Below are 16412 nucleotides of genomic sequence, written 5' to 3' on the forward strand. Positions count from 1 at the left end.
GTGGTTCCAAAAATGTGTGTGTGCATGTTTGACCTCAACTGGTTGAAGATACTTTGTCATAATTGTTACACATTAATATGGTCTCTTACAATGAAAGTGTGCCAGGCCAACAGTTTTAATTGCACATAAATGTTATGTTGTGCTGTAGTAAAAGTATTGTATGTTTATATTTACTGGCTTTATTCACATCTGCATTCAGTTATTTGTCCTTTTGTCCAAAGCAGTTTAGAGTGCAGGGTTATAAGTGTTGGAATTTGGTAGAGTGAAGGAGTCACAGCTTTGCTATTTGGTGGGAAAGGAATGATGTTTTCCCACTATTATTTAGTTATGTTAGATGGATGAATGTAGATGAATTTTCCATCCGCACACTATAGGGGTGGAACACTTGCCCTTTGCTGTGGGATTGTCAAACCTCTCATACATTTCCAGTTTTTTCTTTTACTACCCTCTGACAGCTGTTTTGTCTCAAAAATAATAGTTTCTTCACGTCCCCGTTCCAGTTTCCGCAAATACGAGATGAGGTTGATTTCACTCCTTCTGACTAAATACATCATATTAGTATAAAGAAGAGATTTGCCAGATACTGTATCTGTTGTGGAAACTGTTTCATGCTATGTGTGTGACTTTTTGCAGATCTTTTTATATATTACACATAGCAAATAATTCTAAAATATGAGCAGGTGATGTGGGGTCAAGAACTGTTGACTCTTTGTTTACTTTCAAAGAATGGCAGGCATGCTGCACTCTGGTATGCATGTCACGGCAGACTTATTTTCTTAGGGTATGCCTGTTTTTTGCGCTGAATGAATCCGTAAATGATGGACATTTGCCACTTAACAGCAACAACAGAGTTAATGGAGTTATTGGAACCCCCACATTACTACTCTGCCAAGTCTTTCTCCTCATTTGCTATACTCGACCTCATGATGTTGTCCTGTGCCCCAGTGCTCAGAGCTGGAAAAGGCTCTCAACACCCTGGTCACAGAGTTCCACAAGGCCTGCACTGACAACTCTTCCAGTATGAACGTTGAGCAGTTCAAGGGGATGCTCTCCGCTCAGATGCCGTCCCTCGACAAGGTAAGCTCCTGGTGTGTGTGCACTGCCACACCCTCCATTCAGCTTTCTCGGAGGCTCATCGCTGATTAAGACTCTTGTGGCCTCATCGCTAAACACAGGAAATGCCAGTATGTGAGTCTAACACTGAGCTTCTTACTCCTCCAAGCAGGCCGACTCTGTAGTGAGAACGCGATGCTGTACTCTGTCCTCTCTGATTGTCAGTTTCAGACCACTAGCAGTTAACTGAAAACAGAGTCAAGGTTCGTATCCAACTCTGGAATGAGCAATGAAGTAATGACATGATATTTTGAATTAAATACATTCAACAATTCAGGGGAAAAAAAAAATAATTACGCAGCTGTATATGCTCAAGTGTGCAGTTTATGGAGTGTTCTTTTTTAACAATTACATTATTATTCACTCATTACTTCATTGTGATTTACTTCTGATTATTCTTTACTTTTCATTATATTACTCACTATATGGTATTCATTTCTGTCTTTTATTTTTACTCTATTTTATCTTAGTTGGTGCCTTTCCCTTTCTTTGTGTGCTGTGGAAATTTCTGGAATTCCAAGCTCTGTGTACTGGAGGCCTTGGGTGACCTGTTTTAAGGGTAACGGAAAAGGAATGGGGGGAATATAAGGAGGAATGGAGAGGCTGCAGGCACATCCACTTGCAATGGGGTGACATCTGGGAAGACTTTACGGAACTATAATAAAACATTTTAAATCTTTTTTGTGCCTCATTATTGAAACTCCAAAGAAGCTGGAATTGTCTAAAAAGACCAGTTTGAGCATGTAAAGAGGGAACATCATTGTATTAGTCAGAGAGGTGGTTTAGCTCCAGCAGAACCCTGGTAAGTTTGAGGAAGAAAACCCAAACTGAATGACTTGCAAATCAGCAGCTGCGTGTCCTCAGAACCGCGTGTTCAAAACAGGACTGAGTCGTGAACCATACCCCCGTCCACATCTGCAAGTCCTCACAGCCAGACACAGCAAGAGACACGACATTTCAGCACCATATGACTTTGCTCTGCTTTCATAATAGGTGGTTCATAGTACGAAAAACAGATTGTAGGACCTAGAGACCAAACGACAAGCACCCTTCTGGCATGCCGATGAGATGGCAGTCTGCCCTGCGGAAAGCCTTCTTGCATTTAAATTCCTTGAAAATCTGACTTGCGGTGATGGAGGGGTCTCGTCCCTTTGTGTGTATTAGCAGGAGTGTACAGAAAAATGCAGGACAAACCTCGTTTTATGAGAATTTTGGTTATGACCCCCTGTGCCCACAAGTCACATTTTCAGTGATCCAGTTTGGAGACAGCTACCTGTCAGTGACACGAACAAACGACCCGCAACTGTCTTAGAACTTTTCCAACAATATGAGCTTAAGTTGTCCTAATGTCTCCTGTATTTTCTAATTATTGCAGGAATCAGTTCAGTCTAGAAACATTTAATGATATATTTTTTTTCCATATAATTTATATACTTGAATTCTTTCTTAACTATAGTAGTTTTTTCTCAGAACACGTTGTGGAAAATAATATAGAGTGCCCCTATTTTGTTGATTTACATTAAGCATTTCGGTCTTGCTGCTTTAAAATAACCATACTGGCTGCTTGTCACCATCTGCCTCCCCAGTCAGCAATGTTTTACCCCTACTGCCTTGTTGACAAAACAACATCTTTGACACCGTCATTTCTAATAAAACTTGTGAGGGACATTGTACAGCTACCGCCTGGGTCCGTACAGAGGACAACAAGCACTCTTGATACCTGTTCTGTGGCTGAAGTGATGTCTGATACTGGGTACCTGACATACATTTTTAACGTATGCAAACACCCAATGTCTCTCACATAGAAAAATTCATAGTACAAGCAACTGTTTTTTCCCCAAAGACAATGGCTTTGAGAAAGAAACATTCATCTATTAACAAAAAATAGCTACTTCAGGAAAGTGCCTTTTGTTCGTGATAATAAATGAGATCTTTTCACAAGTCACAGTGAAGTGTGGTATCTGCCAGACATCATTCATCATGGGCAGTTAGATTTTTTAAAATATTATCCATATAAACCTCCTGTTCTAATCAAAGGTTGGATCCCGCCGCACTCGCTGTTACATATGCAAATGAGATGGACTCATGCACTGTGTTCTCCTTCGCAGGCCTCGAGCAGCGAGCAGGGGATGGCCGAGATTCTGCAGCAGATGGGCGTGAAGGATGGTGAAGGCATCTCCTTCAAAAATTTCTGGTCCCTCATTCAGTCTGTGGCCACCAAGCAATTCAGTGCTCTGAGCCCCGAGAACAGCGCCAAGTGCACCTGCAGGCTTCTCTGAGGCCCCACAGCCACGCCTGGGGCAGGGGGTCCACAGGGAGCCCACGGGTGCAGGACTGGAAAGGAGCCTGATCCTCATTTCCCAGCAGCCTTGTCACTCACCCTCGGTCATCTGTACTGATGATTGTCATGCCTTCCATTCCTGCACCCTTGTCCTGTCAGCTGCCTCCTATACTAGAGTGTGACAGCAGCCTACACTGCTGTCACCATCCCCTATGCTGAAGGTTGAGTCTCCATCTGGAAGAAGTAACACCACAGGTTCATAGTCCCTTAGCCATTCTGACCAACTGCTTTGGATAATTTACACGACAAAACAACACCAAACATTAAATCAGACAAAGTTATGCCAGATCTTTTGGTCTCATGATGCATTGCTGGAAGTTCATGAGCATCTGATTTCATTGTTCCGAACCCTTTTCCATGTCTTGCTCAAGGGACCTAGTGCTTCTTGGACCTGGTGTCATACAGTATGTACCTACACTTCTGTGGTGTGCTTGTACATGGTAACTCCTTTCATGTTTGCCCCATGCTGAAATGGAAAAGAGATGATCAAAAGAATTTGCAAATGAAAAGCATAACTGCAATTTTTCATACATGTTCCATTATAAAACTGACTTTGTTTAACTAAGCGTAACTGCATGTTTGATTTCTTCCATCGACGCTGAATTATTTGGAGGTGAAGATTGGTTGTTCCGCAAACAAACTGCTAAATCACGACGGCGACTTTACCTCACACACATGGTAAAACAGTGTTAGGAGCAACAGAGAGGCAAGCCTTCGTACCCAGTGCGGGACAGATGTGTTACTGCTGGGCAGCTCAACTCTAGAAAAATGGCTCATGAACTTTGCCTCCCCAAACTGTTCCAGTTTGTGACAGGAACATATCAACCAGTATCTTCTTAAGGAGCTAAAGTACAGGACTTTTAGTTTGATCTACACAATAAACCAGCAATAAACCACTGTGCTCTGCATGTGTGCCTCAAATGGTACAGAATTTGCAGCAGTTGCAGAACTAATGGCAGTAATAAGGAGAAAATTTCTGCCATATACCTCACCTGTCACCAGGTGGGTTAAAGGAAATTTTTCCAACACATATCAGACTTTTGAGATCACATCTGTTCGAAAGGCATGTAGAGCTGCTTTGCTTGAGCACCCTGAGCTTGCTAGACTTGTGGGAAAGCGCTCCGCCTAACAGAGTTTCTGAGCATCTTCCAAGTTAAGAAGATCTAGAGTTACTCACACATTTCTCTTCTCAAAAGATCTGCGAAGACTTGCAGACAGCCCTCTTGCGCCCTCAATGGCCAGATGTTGGTACTACACTTTTGACATTTACGGTATTCATTTACGTGACGCTTTTCTTCAAAGGCACATTAATATTGAGCTATTTACAGTGATTTACCCATTCATACAACTGTGTAATTTTATTGCAGCAGTTTTTATGTAAAATAAATAAAGCAAAAAATGCAACAAAATTAAAATGTACAACAAAAGAACAACAGAGCCGTACAGCCTGGACAGGTCCGAACTTAGAGGGAAATCACACACATTTACTCACACACACTGCAGGCAGTTTAGAGTCACCACCGGTTCACCTGAAACACGTCTTGGACTGTGGGAGGAAACCGGAGCACCTGGGGAAAGCCGTGCAAATACTGGGAGAACATAGTCTAGAAACTGTGTAGGGACAGAGCAGGATTTAAACCCGTATCTGAGCGCACAGCCACAGCTGCGGTGCCACCCCTCAGACGTACTGTACAGAAAAAAGTTTCAAAATCAGGGTAAAGTTCAGAAGAAAATGCATGCAGTGTTCACTGATATGGATGTGAACCCTGACAGTGCGTATTTATGCTATGAAAATAAATCAAAATACTCTGGATGTACACTTATTCATTTGCTGACGCTTTTCTTTTTTTACATGTATTGTGTTACATTTTCTCTTCTAACTGGTTAACCACTTCATTGTCATGTTATGACAGCAGAAAAAAGTTTAGTACAGCAGTGCTTTTTCCATTTTTATTTTCTTCATTTCGACGACGCTTTAAACGAAAAAGAGAGGACAAAAATTGTTCGTTTCAATTCTCCTGTTCCAGAAATCCATTGCGACACTTTGCTAATATATTCTCACCTTGACCTTCGTCTCAGTGACACTGCAGCGCAAAACTTTAGAATAAATTTTTACATAGACTAACGGCACACTTGCCTAAATAGAATAGTAATATGTCCCCCGTCCTTATTCATTTTATTTATTTATTTATTTTATTTTCAGAAACGTTTTTAACGAAATTTTTCTTTTTCCAGTACAAAGCAACAGCTTGAACCACTGTCAGTCGTTAACTGTGTTAATTTAGTTATATAAATTCACATGTACTTATTCATATAACTTTTCATATAATGTACTGTATATTCATATATTTGACAGTACAGTGTATGAGATTACTGTGCACTGTGTCTTTAAGCAGAGAATCGCGATGTGGAAGGATTTCTACCAATGATAAACGAAGAGAGTGTTTTGATTGACAGTCAATTTATCGAATAGAAGACTTTAAAGTGACGGCTAAGGCCACTCAGAGCCCGCGACTACTGTGAAGGCGGGGCTAATGATTTGGCGGGCAGTCGCAAACACAAACAAGAAAAAGATGGAGGGCAACGGAGAACCGGACAGTAAGGGGACTTGTGGTTCCGAAGATGAGACGAGGCGTGAAAACGTTTCGGGCCCGTGTGCGGACAGAACCAGCAAATCCGATACAGCTGATCCGCGGAGGAACCGACTGAAGCTTTTCAACAAAGTTATGGAGAAGAGCTTGGAGAGACTGATAGCCGATGTCAGGTGAGTTGACCGACACGACACGACGAGGGGCCTGTTGCTGTACACTTCAAAGTCTCTACGTGGCATCTCCACTTTTTTTTTTTTTTTTTTTTTTTTTCCATTTTTTGAGTCTTAATTTCCTTTTCATAGCAATGAAAGTAGAGAAAGAATTAGTGAATGAAGTAATGTAAGTTAACCAGATTTTGGTGAGAAAACCTCAAACAAAGGAAAGAAAGGTTTCGAATTTCTAACCCTTATATAGTTATTTGTAACATTTTTTTATTCATTAAAAATGAATGAATGAAGATGGCACTCTCTCTCTGATATCGGAGGTTGTAGGTTCAGATCTAAGCTCTTGGTTGGTTGGTATTTACCTAAGTGATTGGAATATTATATACCTCCTGCTGTGTATTATAAATCTATACGTCAGACATGATTGTAAAGTTGCTTGTCTGCTATTGTAAGATGAAGGTGTCATCTAGTTAAACATTATTTATGACCTCACATTCTGATTCTGAGTCTGTCAGTGGACTGCTGTGACTTTGGAGAACTTGCCTCGACTGATTGTGTCCTTCTCAGTTTCCACAGGTTTGCCAAGACCTTCCACCCTTTTTACAAGCAGAAGCCCCAGCTGACGGAGAGCATCCACAAGCAGTTCGTCTCAGAGCTGCAGGCAGCAATTCAGGTGAGGTACTACTCAAGTCACGGTGTCACAATATTGTGAATTTCAGCAGGATTTGTGAAAGTTACTACAAAATATTTTCAGTGGTGTTCTTAGGGGGGAAAAAAAAAAACCTTTTTGATACTTATGGGACTTTGCAGCACAGGAATATTTTCATTAAGTTAGCTTAGTTAGATGGTGAAGAGTCTGCTTACAAACAGGAGGTCCAAGAGCTGGCTGTCTGGTGCAGTCATAACAACCTGGAGCTGAACACGCTCAAAACAGTGGAGATGATCTTAAACTTTAGGAGAAACACCTCAGCATTATCCCCATTCACCATCATGAACAGCACTGTGGCAACAGTGGAGTCATTCAGGTTCCTGGGCACCACCATCTCACAGGACCTGAAGTGGGAGTTCCACATAGACTCCATTGTGAAGAAGGCCCAGCAGAGGTTGTACTTCCTTCGCCAGCTGAGGAAGTTCAACCTGCCACAGGAGCTACTGATGCAATTCTACTCTGCAGTCATCGAGTCTGTCCTCTGCACCTCTATAACTGTCTGGTTCAGCTCAGCTACAAAATCAGACATCAGAAGACTACAGTAGATAGTTCGGACTGCTGGAAGAATCATCGGCACACCCCCCCAGCTCTCCAAGAACTGCACTCATCCAGAGTCAGAAAAGGGCTAGCAAAATCATTCTAGACCCCTCACCCCGCCACTTCCTCTTTGAACCTTTGCCATCTGGCCGGCACTACAGAGCACTGAGCGCCAGGACAGCCAGGCACAAGAAAAGTTTCTTTCTCCAGGCCATCTACCTCATGAACAGCTAAATCCCCTCTAGAGAGTAAACCAATGCAATACACAATGCTATTTATATTTATATCTATTTATCACATCATATGTCTTACTCACATTCCCTTGCATTTGTATAGAACATACATATAATGTCTAGTGACTATTTTTTGTATATTGTGTACTTTATATTTTTTATCCTTTATTCACATATTCTATCTTCTCATCTGTGTCTTGTCACTGTCATTCTGTCTGTGCTGTGGAAGTTTCTGTCACCAAGACAAATTCCTTGTATGTGTGAACATGGCAATAAAGCTCGTTCTGATTCTGGTTCTAGTGGTTTTAAATAAACTTTCTTGACATGCAGTCTTTGCAGAACCCATGCTGGAGCCCCTAAGAATGAGTTTACCTGCACATTGCAGCTGTTATGCTCATATTTTGGTGCTTCTTTGCAGGATGACATTGCTCAGATCATGGAGGAGGGAAATCTCCAGTATAAACTTGAGGAGCTAGACCGACTGGAAGCAGCGGCGACGGAGAGCATGGACCCAGCATGGTGAGCGAAACAGTTGCCCACTGTCACATTTCTTTGTCCTGTTGGCTCGGGTATGTGCCAAAGTACCTGAGAGTACTGCACACATGCATGGGCCATTATACACCATCATACATACGTGCTCTAATTTCTCTATCCTTGTAAGGCGTCCAAGTGGGGTGCCAGAGAAGGACCTGTGCAGTTTTGTGATGCCATACTACATGCAACAGCGACAGTATCTACACAGGGAGCTGAAAAAGCTTCAGAAGGAGAATGCTACACTGGCTCAGAAAGCTCAGGTTGGCCGCGAGCGCATTGCCCTCACTGAACAGCGCATTGCCAGTAGCGTCGAGGAGTGGCGGGTGAGATGCTCTGACGTGAAGATAAATGCACGTGCCTACTTGATTAAATAAGGTGCCGATGTTCATTAATGTTTTGCATCAGACACATGGTGTTCATTTTGTTCTCTTTATATTTACATTGCCTTCACATTTTAATCTGAATTAAATTGAATGTGTTAATGGGTGGCACAGCGAGTAGTGCTGCTGTCTCACAGCGCCTCGGTGGTGCGAGAGGATGTGGGTTCGATTCCCACTCAGTCTGTGTGAAGTTTGCATGTTGTCTGTGTGGGTTTCTTCCCACAGTCCAAAGACATGCTGTTCAGGTTCCCCCATAGTGTGTGAGTGACACAGAGAGGGTGTGTTCCGCTGATGTGTGGATGAGTGACCCATTGTGAGTAGTGTATCTAGCAGTGTAAGTCACCGTGGTGGATAAGGTGTGTGGGCTGATAACACTACATAGAGTTCATTGGAAGTTGCTTTGGAGGAAAGTGTCTGATAAATAAATGTAATGTGGGCCAATGTACACAACTGGAGTACAATTAATGTTGTGTATTAATTATTTCATTAACATCACAGCTATCAAAGTATTTTACACAGTAAATTATGATTCGGTAGTATCCTTGAACAAATTTTGAGAATAACCCAGAAACAGCACCACTACTTCTTTGCTAAATTGAGATGTTGCTTCTTTTTCCCTCTAGGCCACCGCTGGCACACTGGAGGCTCTGGAGTCTTTGTCTCCCTCACAGAACTTTGATAACTTGTAATTTTCCTATGTGACATCAGTGCCATCCAACTTATTCTGGAATAATTTACTGTACACATTTGAGTTTTCACATAACAGCATTATTGTGTATTTCTCTTCTAGAATTTCAGTATTTCGAACAAATTTTAACACCTCTTTTCTTTTTCTTTCCATTGACAAAAGTACCCCCCCCCTTTTCTTTTTTTTTTTTTTTCTTCTTTAAACTTCAATTCTCTTGTTTCTGAATAATCTAGAAACATTACAGCATGTGTCTTCATTGTGTGGTCCAAATTGCTATAGGATTTGCTGCAATTGTTTTATTATTTATTCAGGTGAACCTTTATCCAAGGTGACTTGCTGGGGTAGACTTTACAAAACAAAATAGTGCAAAGTTGTGAAATACCTAGCTCATACCACAGGAAGGAAGACCTGTCAGTAGGACATTGCAGCAGTTCAGCCTGGAGAGAAGAGGCGAATGAACTCTTCATAGATCATAACTTGTTTTCTTCACATGTCGTATCATTTGTACAGTGCAGGGGCATGAAACTAGGCTGATTGTTTTGTGCTGTGTTTGTGCCTTCTCAGTTACCACTATCTCTTTTACTTTTTTGAGATATTAACAATTAATAGGTCATTTGATATCACTATGCCCATCCATAACAGCACAGTGACCTCAAACAAGGCTCATTATTTTGTGCTGAATTTGTACTGGGTTTGTATTTCTTGAAGCAACTGAAGAGAAAGAATTTTACAGATGTGTACGCCAGTTAGTGTCACTTATTAATCAATAATAACTCATTAGTGCTATTCTTGTGGTTGCTTTAAGTGAAGCTGAAGGTAGTGATGAAGAGGGCAGGCAAGTAATGTCTGAGACATTGCAATATGGTTCCTAAAAAAGTGATTGCTGAAGCATGTGGCTGCTGACTCTTGAAAATGATGAAGCTGACATTCCAGAATCAAAAGGAAACTTTGATGGCTGCCCAAAGCCATTCCAGTAATGGATAATCAGCTCACACGAAGAAGCTGTTGTATATTACTTTTTTTTTTACCAGAGATTGTTGAAAGATATGAACCTCACTGCTAGCGAGGTTCTTCTCATCAATGCTACATGCTTTCAGTTATATAATGTGTGCTGGCAAAAGAGTGATATGGGACTAACTGGCTACTTTGAGAATTATGAGTCTGCATTTATATCTCTATTGGTGACAATGCACTTGTTTACTCAAGTTGCATGTTTCAGAAAAAAGCATCTGATGAATGAATATCAGAAAACAGGACAGCTGCACAGGGTGGGATGTTCTAGGAGCAGAGATTCATGTGGAGGTGGGGGAGGTGTGGGTTAAGACAGCCCACCCCTCTGGTGAGCTGAGATGGCTTGTGCACGTACCTCGGTGAATGAGAAAGTAGTACGTGTTGAGTGCTCTAGCAGGAGTATTCGCAACATGGTGTAAATAAGGAAACTCAATAAAAAAACTGTGGCTCAGAGCTAGACCATGGTGTTGGTGTTTAATTGCAGATTCTCAATCTTTCCACCCATATCAAATTAAATTTAGCAATACAAGAATAACAATAAATACAGTAGCACTTACTGTTTGCGGTGTGCTGGTGCTGCAAAACTGGTGTGTGAGGTCTTTCTCAAAAAAAACTTAAAACAAAAAATAGTAACATGTTTGTTACTGAAAAGTTTCTGTACATTTCAAATATCTGAGTTTTGAATTTTCAAACAGAAATTATTTGCTCCCATACTGACTATCTGTAAACCCTCAAAATCAGTCTGATAGTGCCGCAGAGCCTCTTCTGGAAGCATTGTGCTCAATGTTAAGTAGTGTACACCCAGGACAGGATACCAGTCCATTGCAGGGTAGTTATACACCTATACATTGACTCACACATTCATACACTATGAGTAATTTATAGCCTCCAATTAACCTGAAATTCGTGTCTTTCAACTGTGGGAAGAAACAAGCACTTGGAGAAAAGGCACAAAAACAAGGGGAGAACGTACTAAGTCCATGGAAACAGCTGGATTCGAAACCTCCAAGCATAGGTTTCTTCACTGTTGTGTATTCTATTTTTCTGCCTGTAAAATAAGTAGCATTTCCATGTATCACAATTAGACAGCAGCAAAATACACTCATAGATTACAAACACAATATGTGCATGTGTGGTATTTACAGCATATATTTAGTGTTCCTGAATGTCAGTGATTATAGGATGTACTTGCTTTTTAAAATTATTTTACTTTGTTGTTATTGTCATTCTTTTTTATTTACTCCCATTTTTCCGTTATGTGTTCTTCATGTCTTTCATCATATAATCCCATTAAGTAATACAGATGTCCCTCGATTTAAAAGCTCTGTCAAAAAGTTCAGTGTAACAGCTGATTGACACCCAGTTTTTGATTTACAAAAAATCAGTATAACAAAATTTATCCAAAAGCTGTCCAAAAATGAGGGGCGCGATGGCATAGTGGGTTGGACCAGGTCCTGCTCTCCGGTGGGTCTGGGGTTCGAGTCCCACTTGGGGTGCCTTGTGGCGGACTGGCGTCCCGTCCTGGGTGTGTCCCTTCCCCCTCCGGCCTTACGCCCTGTGTTACCGGGTAGGCTCCGGTTCCCCGTGACCCCATATGGGATAAGCGGTTCCGAAAATGTGTGTATGTGTGTGTGTGTGTGTGTGTGTGTGTGTGTGTGTGTGTGTCCAAAAATCATTTGAAAGTCATGCATCATGTTACATCCACTAATGTACACTAGTTGGCGCAATTTTCATTGCTGTTTACTGGATATAAGAAAAATACTATTTGTTTCCCAATCTTACCGCCTAGAATCATACCCATTAATTACCTCTCTGAGTGTTTGACAGTCATTAAGTGATGCAAGTGTCTGCATCTAAATTTCTCCATCCGTCGGTGTGTTAGGGATGTGAGAGGGATGCATTATGGGAAGTGTAGGAAATAACACAGGAGTGTCTGTCAGCCATATTGGGTGTGTTATTTACATTTCTTCATTTAGAGAATGAGAATGAGTTTTATTGGCCAAGTGTACTGACACACACAAGGAATTTTCTGTGGTTCTTGATGCTTCCAGTATTTACAGACAAACAGCTGCCACAGAATTACAGAATAAATAAATAACATACTTACAGAGTATACAAATACAAGAGTAGGAATAGTAGTAGTATACATACATACGCACACACACACTCCTATGAAACCGCTTGTCCCAAGCAGGGTCACGGCAAGAGCCAGAGTCTAACCCAGGGCAGAGGGCTGGAGGGGGAGGGGACACATCCAGGATGGGACGCCAGTCCATCACAAGGCACCCCCACCAGGACTCAAACCTCAGACCCACCGGAGAGTAGGCCCTGGCCAAACCCACTGCGCCACCGCACCCCCTTTTAGTATAAATACAAAAAATGGAAATAAATAAGAAGTAAATTACCAAAGTGGTTGGATATTGCTGCACTGACAGGAGACCTATAGTGGAATGTTAACTGTTCATGAGAGTGATGGCCTGAGGGAAAAAAACTGTTCTTGTGTCTGGTTGTTCTGGCGGACAGTGCTCTGTATGTGGGATCAGTGATGATTTTGCCTGCCTCATTCTGGGCTTCTACAAGAACTGAAGGGTAGGCAGGGGTGCACCAATGATCCTCTCAACCGTCTTGACCATCCTTTGCAGCCTGTTTCTGTCCAATTTGGTAGCCGAGCCAAACCAGACAGTTACAGCAGTCCACAGGACAGCTTTAGCTGATGCTTTTATCCAAAGCGACTTGTAAGTGCTAAGCTACTTAAAACTGTTTACGCATTTATACAAATGAATAATTCCACTTGTGCAAGTTTGGGAAAATTCCATAGTCAAGGGTGCTACAGTAAGGGAGATTCAAACTGGCATCTTTTGGGTCAAAAGACAGCAACTGTAGCCAGTAGGCTAGCGAATACCCTTTAATTATGGAGGATGTCAGCAGCTCTTGAATGTTTCTGTCTGGTGGACAAAAAATAGCATCAGCAGCCCTTTAACAGAATAATTGGGGAAACAGCAGAGCTATTAGCAGGAAAAGTTTTGCTGATGGTCTTTTTTGGATAGGCCTATATATTCATTTTGGCAACAGTGCGCAGTTGTTCACAATAAACGCAACGTGATCAAAGGATCCCTGACCTCTTACCTTTGCTGTCCTGCTTCCAGACCATGCTGGAAAACCCAGGGCAGTTATTTGCATGGGGTAGCTGGTAGTGTAGTGCTTAGAGCTGCTGCCTTTGGTCCCCAAGCTCACAGGTTTGAATCTTACCTCTGGTTGTTGTACCCATGAGCAAGGTAATTATCTTGAATTGCTCCAATAAAATTACTCAGCTGTATAAATGAGTAAATAATTATAAGATGCTTCAGAGAAAAGTATCAGTTAAATGGGGGGTTTGACTGATCCCTTCCCGTGTGGTGGGTCTGGGTTTTGAGTCCCGCTTGGGGTGTACAGCGGCTCTGTGTTTTTCCTTGTGTTTGCTTCCCCTGACATGCAGAGGAAGGACCTTGCAACCCACCTCTGATTCTCCGTTGACTTGCCTTGGAAACCACACAAGTGGTCGCTATGGGTCGGGTCTAACTCAGCACCTTGCATGCATCAGCTAAATAAGATGTGTGTCACTTTGGAAAAAAGCTTCTTGAAATCGGTAGTTGAAAGTGGCGTAAAGCTGTTGGTCTGCGTTGAATACACAGTTGTGTAAAAGAAATAATTTTTATTTTCAGTCATTTTAAAAAGTTTAACATTTAATGTAGTTTAACATTAATAAAACTTAGTAAAAGTACACTGCATGCTGGTGTCTTGGGCCCTCCTTCATATCATTTTCTTCTAGGATATAGCAGACTACTGCAATCTTGCAGTGGGCAAATGGTAATCAATATTGGATGGGTGGAAGTGTTTTAGGGTAGTTTTTTTAGTTATTACAGCTTGTCTGCAGTTTTTACAGAATCTAACCCACTAATGAGTGAATGGATGTCTGGATTATTCAGTTTACAGTGATTACAATTTAGTTGTAAAAGTGACTTTAAAGTTATGAACAAATCAAGTTACAAAAAGACTTCCACCCTAACTTGTGTTTGTAAGTTGGATCAAGTGTTCCTGTATTAACTTCCAGGGCTGCTTTCAGTACTTTTGTCGCAGTGCCTTAAAAGATGACATTCCCAGTCACATGCTGCTATACCCTAAAACTTTTTTTCATGTTTTCTGCCATGTGTTTGGTTTTAATTGCTATGTCTCAGTTATGCTAAATTGTTCCTATGCTTGTTCTCATCTTTAAAATATATTTCCCTTTCTGCAGTTCACTTCTTCCACCTCCTTGTTAGTCTCCTTTCACTCCCCCTTTCGCTCCTTTTTGCCCCTTTCTTTTGCTCTTCCTCTCCGTTTCCTCTCCCCCTGCCTCACTCTAGATTCCCCCCTTCCTTGTGGATAATGGAGCCAACAGCTTGTGAAAGCGATAGCATGAAAAGCGCACGGGGGGCTGAATACGAGCCCAGATTAGTACCCTGTGATTGTCGCCATGGGTAACCGCAAGGCTATTATGAAACTAATAGGATAAGGGGCTGCGGCTGCCCCAGCACTGATTCTCACAAGGACACTTAATATAGCTGTGCATGGTGCTGGACATTTTACACTAAAGGCCCAATAAACAGCTCCATTACACTGGGCACTCTGCCAACACAAACTTGACAGACGGGTCTTTTCTCTGCAGCTCCTCCCCGCTGGTCCAGAGCGCTCAGCTTTTGCTTCCAGTTCCACCATCCACCGGATCTGATTGGTTGTTAGACAAATAATTATTTTTTTCCCCTGCCAGTATATTTCTTGCAAAAGCCTCTGGCATCTTGGATGCCCCCTAGTGCCCTTAAGTGTGGATTCTGTGCTCACCTGTGAGGAATAGGATAGAACTGCAGAGCAGGTGTAGATCTTTTCTCTATTTCTTGGCAGGTTCTCATATCCTTGACATGAATCTACAAGTAGTCTCACACTAAGGCAACCAAAAAGAAATTTTTGCAATGTGTAATAAAATCATGAAGTCCATGCCTACAGCAAGGTATAACTAAAAGAAAAAAACAATTAAATATTTATTAAGTATAGATTTCTGAAAATAACTGTCTTCCAATGGCTATATAACTGGGCAAGTTCCACCACAGGTGGGAATGATGAACTTGGTCTGGATGCTGCACAAAACACTGGTCTGTCTGATACCTGTGACTCATCAGTTTTCACAGTTGTGGGCTCTAATGTCAACTGACTATGCTTGATGTGAAGTTATGGAAGGAGAGACTCTGTTCTCTTTCAGATGAAATAGAGAAAATCCCCTCTTCTCCTTACTTCCTGCAAGACAGCTTGCTGTGCTGTTGAAGCTCTCCAGTGCCTATGAAAATGCAAGATACTGAGGTGTTATGTAATGTTATGCTCCCTGAAACCTTAAGTGCTCTGGAGCTAAAGTGACGCTGGGTGACAAAGTGTTGGAGAAAAAGATCAATTACTTAACGTGTGTTTTCAATGTGCCCAGTCTGAGCCGTTAATACAGCTCTTATACTCGGGGAGGTCACATGACTGGTTTAGTTCTCGCTCTGCTCTAAAACCTACACTTTCAAACTTTCCCTGCTCATACAGCAGTTGTAAGAAGAAACAATGGCCAGTTTGCCCTTCAAGGATGACAAGGAACATCAATTTTTTTCCACATCATGGTCTCAAAGTAAAGGACCTAATGAAGGAGCCAAAGAAAACAAATCAACTCAGTGTTTGCAGTCCAGGCCCACTACTAAAGACATGTCTGAAGAAATGGCCATTTCTGCTTCTGTTTCTAACTGTACCACGTCACCATCAAGCGAAAAGGGGGATATCTGGGGAAAAAAGAACAATGTTTAACTGGATGAATTGTATGGAGGCTCAATGCATAAGTTTCAATGTCAGACTAAGGAATCTCTGTCCTCCGTTGTGGCGATTTGACCAAAAAAGGCAGCAGGTGGCGCAATGGTTAGAGATACCACCTTGGACCTGAAGGACATTCTTCTTGTGTTGTTTTTGTGAATATGACCAGTCGTATTACAGACTTTACACTATTGATTTATATGAAAGGGTATTATAAATATACAATATAATATATTATTATATACAATAATTTTAAGTCAT

General features: G+C 41.6%; 1 protein-coding gene across 1 annotated transcript; it reads left to right on the forward strand.

Moving 5' to 3' along the window:
• Positions 1-6017: 6017 nt before the first annotated feature.
• Positions 6018-9456, forward strand: pmf1 (polyamine modulated factor 1). Its single transcript, XM_018765896.2, has 5 exons — positions 6018-6218; positions 6777-6882; positions 8107-8207; positions 8350-8545; positions 9226-9456. The coding sequence occupies exons 1-5, from the start codon at positions 6028-6030 to the stop codon at positions 9289-9291; spliced, it is 660 nt and encodes a 219-aa protein (XP_018621412.1). The 5' UTR covers positions 6018-6027; the 3' UTR covers positions 9292-9456.
• Positions 9457-16412: the final 6956 nt, after the last annotated feature.

The sequence above is a fragment of the Scleropages formosus genome, chromosome 23 (genome assembly GCF_900964775.1).
Source record: "Scleropages formosus chromosome 23, fSclFor1.1, whole genome shotgun sequence".
NCBI classification, from domain to species: Eukaryota; Metazoa; Chordata; class Actinopteri; order Osteoglossiformes; family Osteoglossidae; genus Scleropages; species Scleropages formosus.

What these genes read in the sequence shown, in the direction of transcription:
- pmf1 (XM_018765896.2), top strand. Translation starts at nt 6,028, where the DNA reads ATGGAGGGCAACGGAGAACCGGACAGTAAGGGGACTTGTGGTTCCGAA. An exon ending in GAGAGCATGGACCCAGCATG is followed by an intron (nt 8,208 to 8,349) that starts GTGAGCGAAACA and finishes TATCCTTGTAAG; the next exon opens with GCGTCCAAGTGGGGTGCCAG. An exon ending in GTAGCGTCGAGGAGTGGCGG is followed by an intron (nt 8,546 to 9,225) that starts GTGAGATGCTCT and finishes TTTTCCCTCTAG; the next exon opens with GCCACCGCTGGCACACTGGA.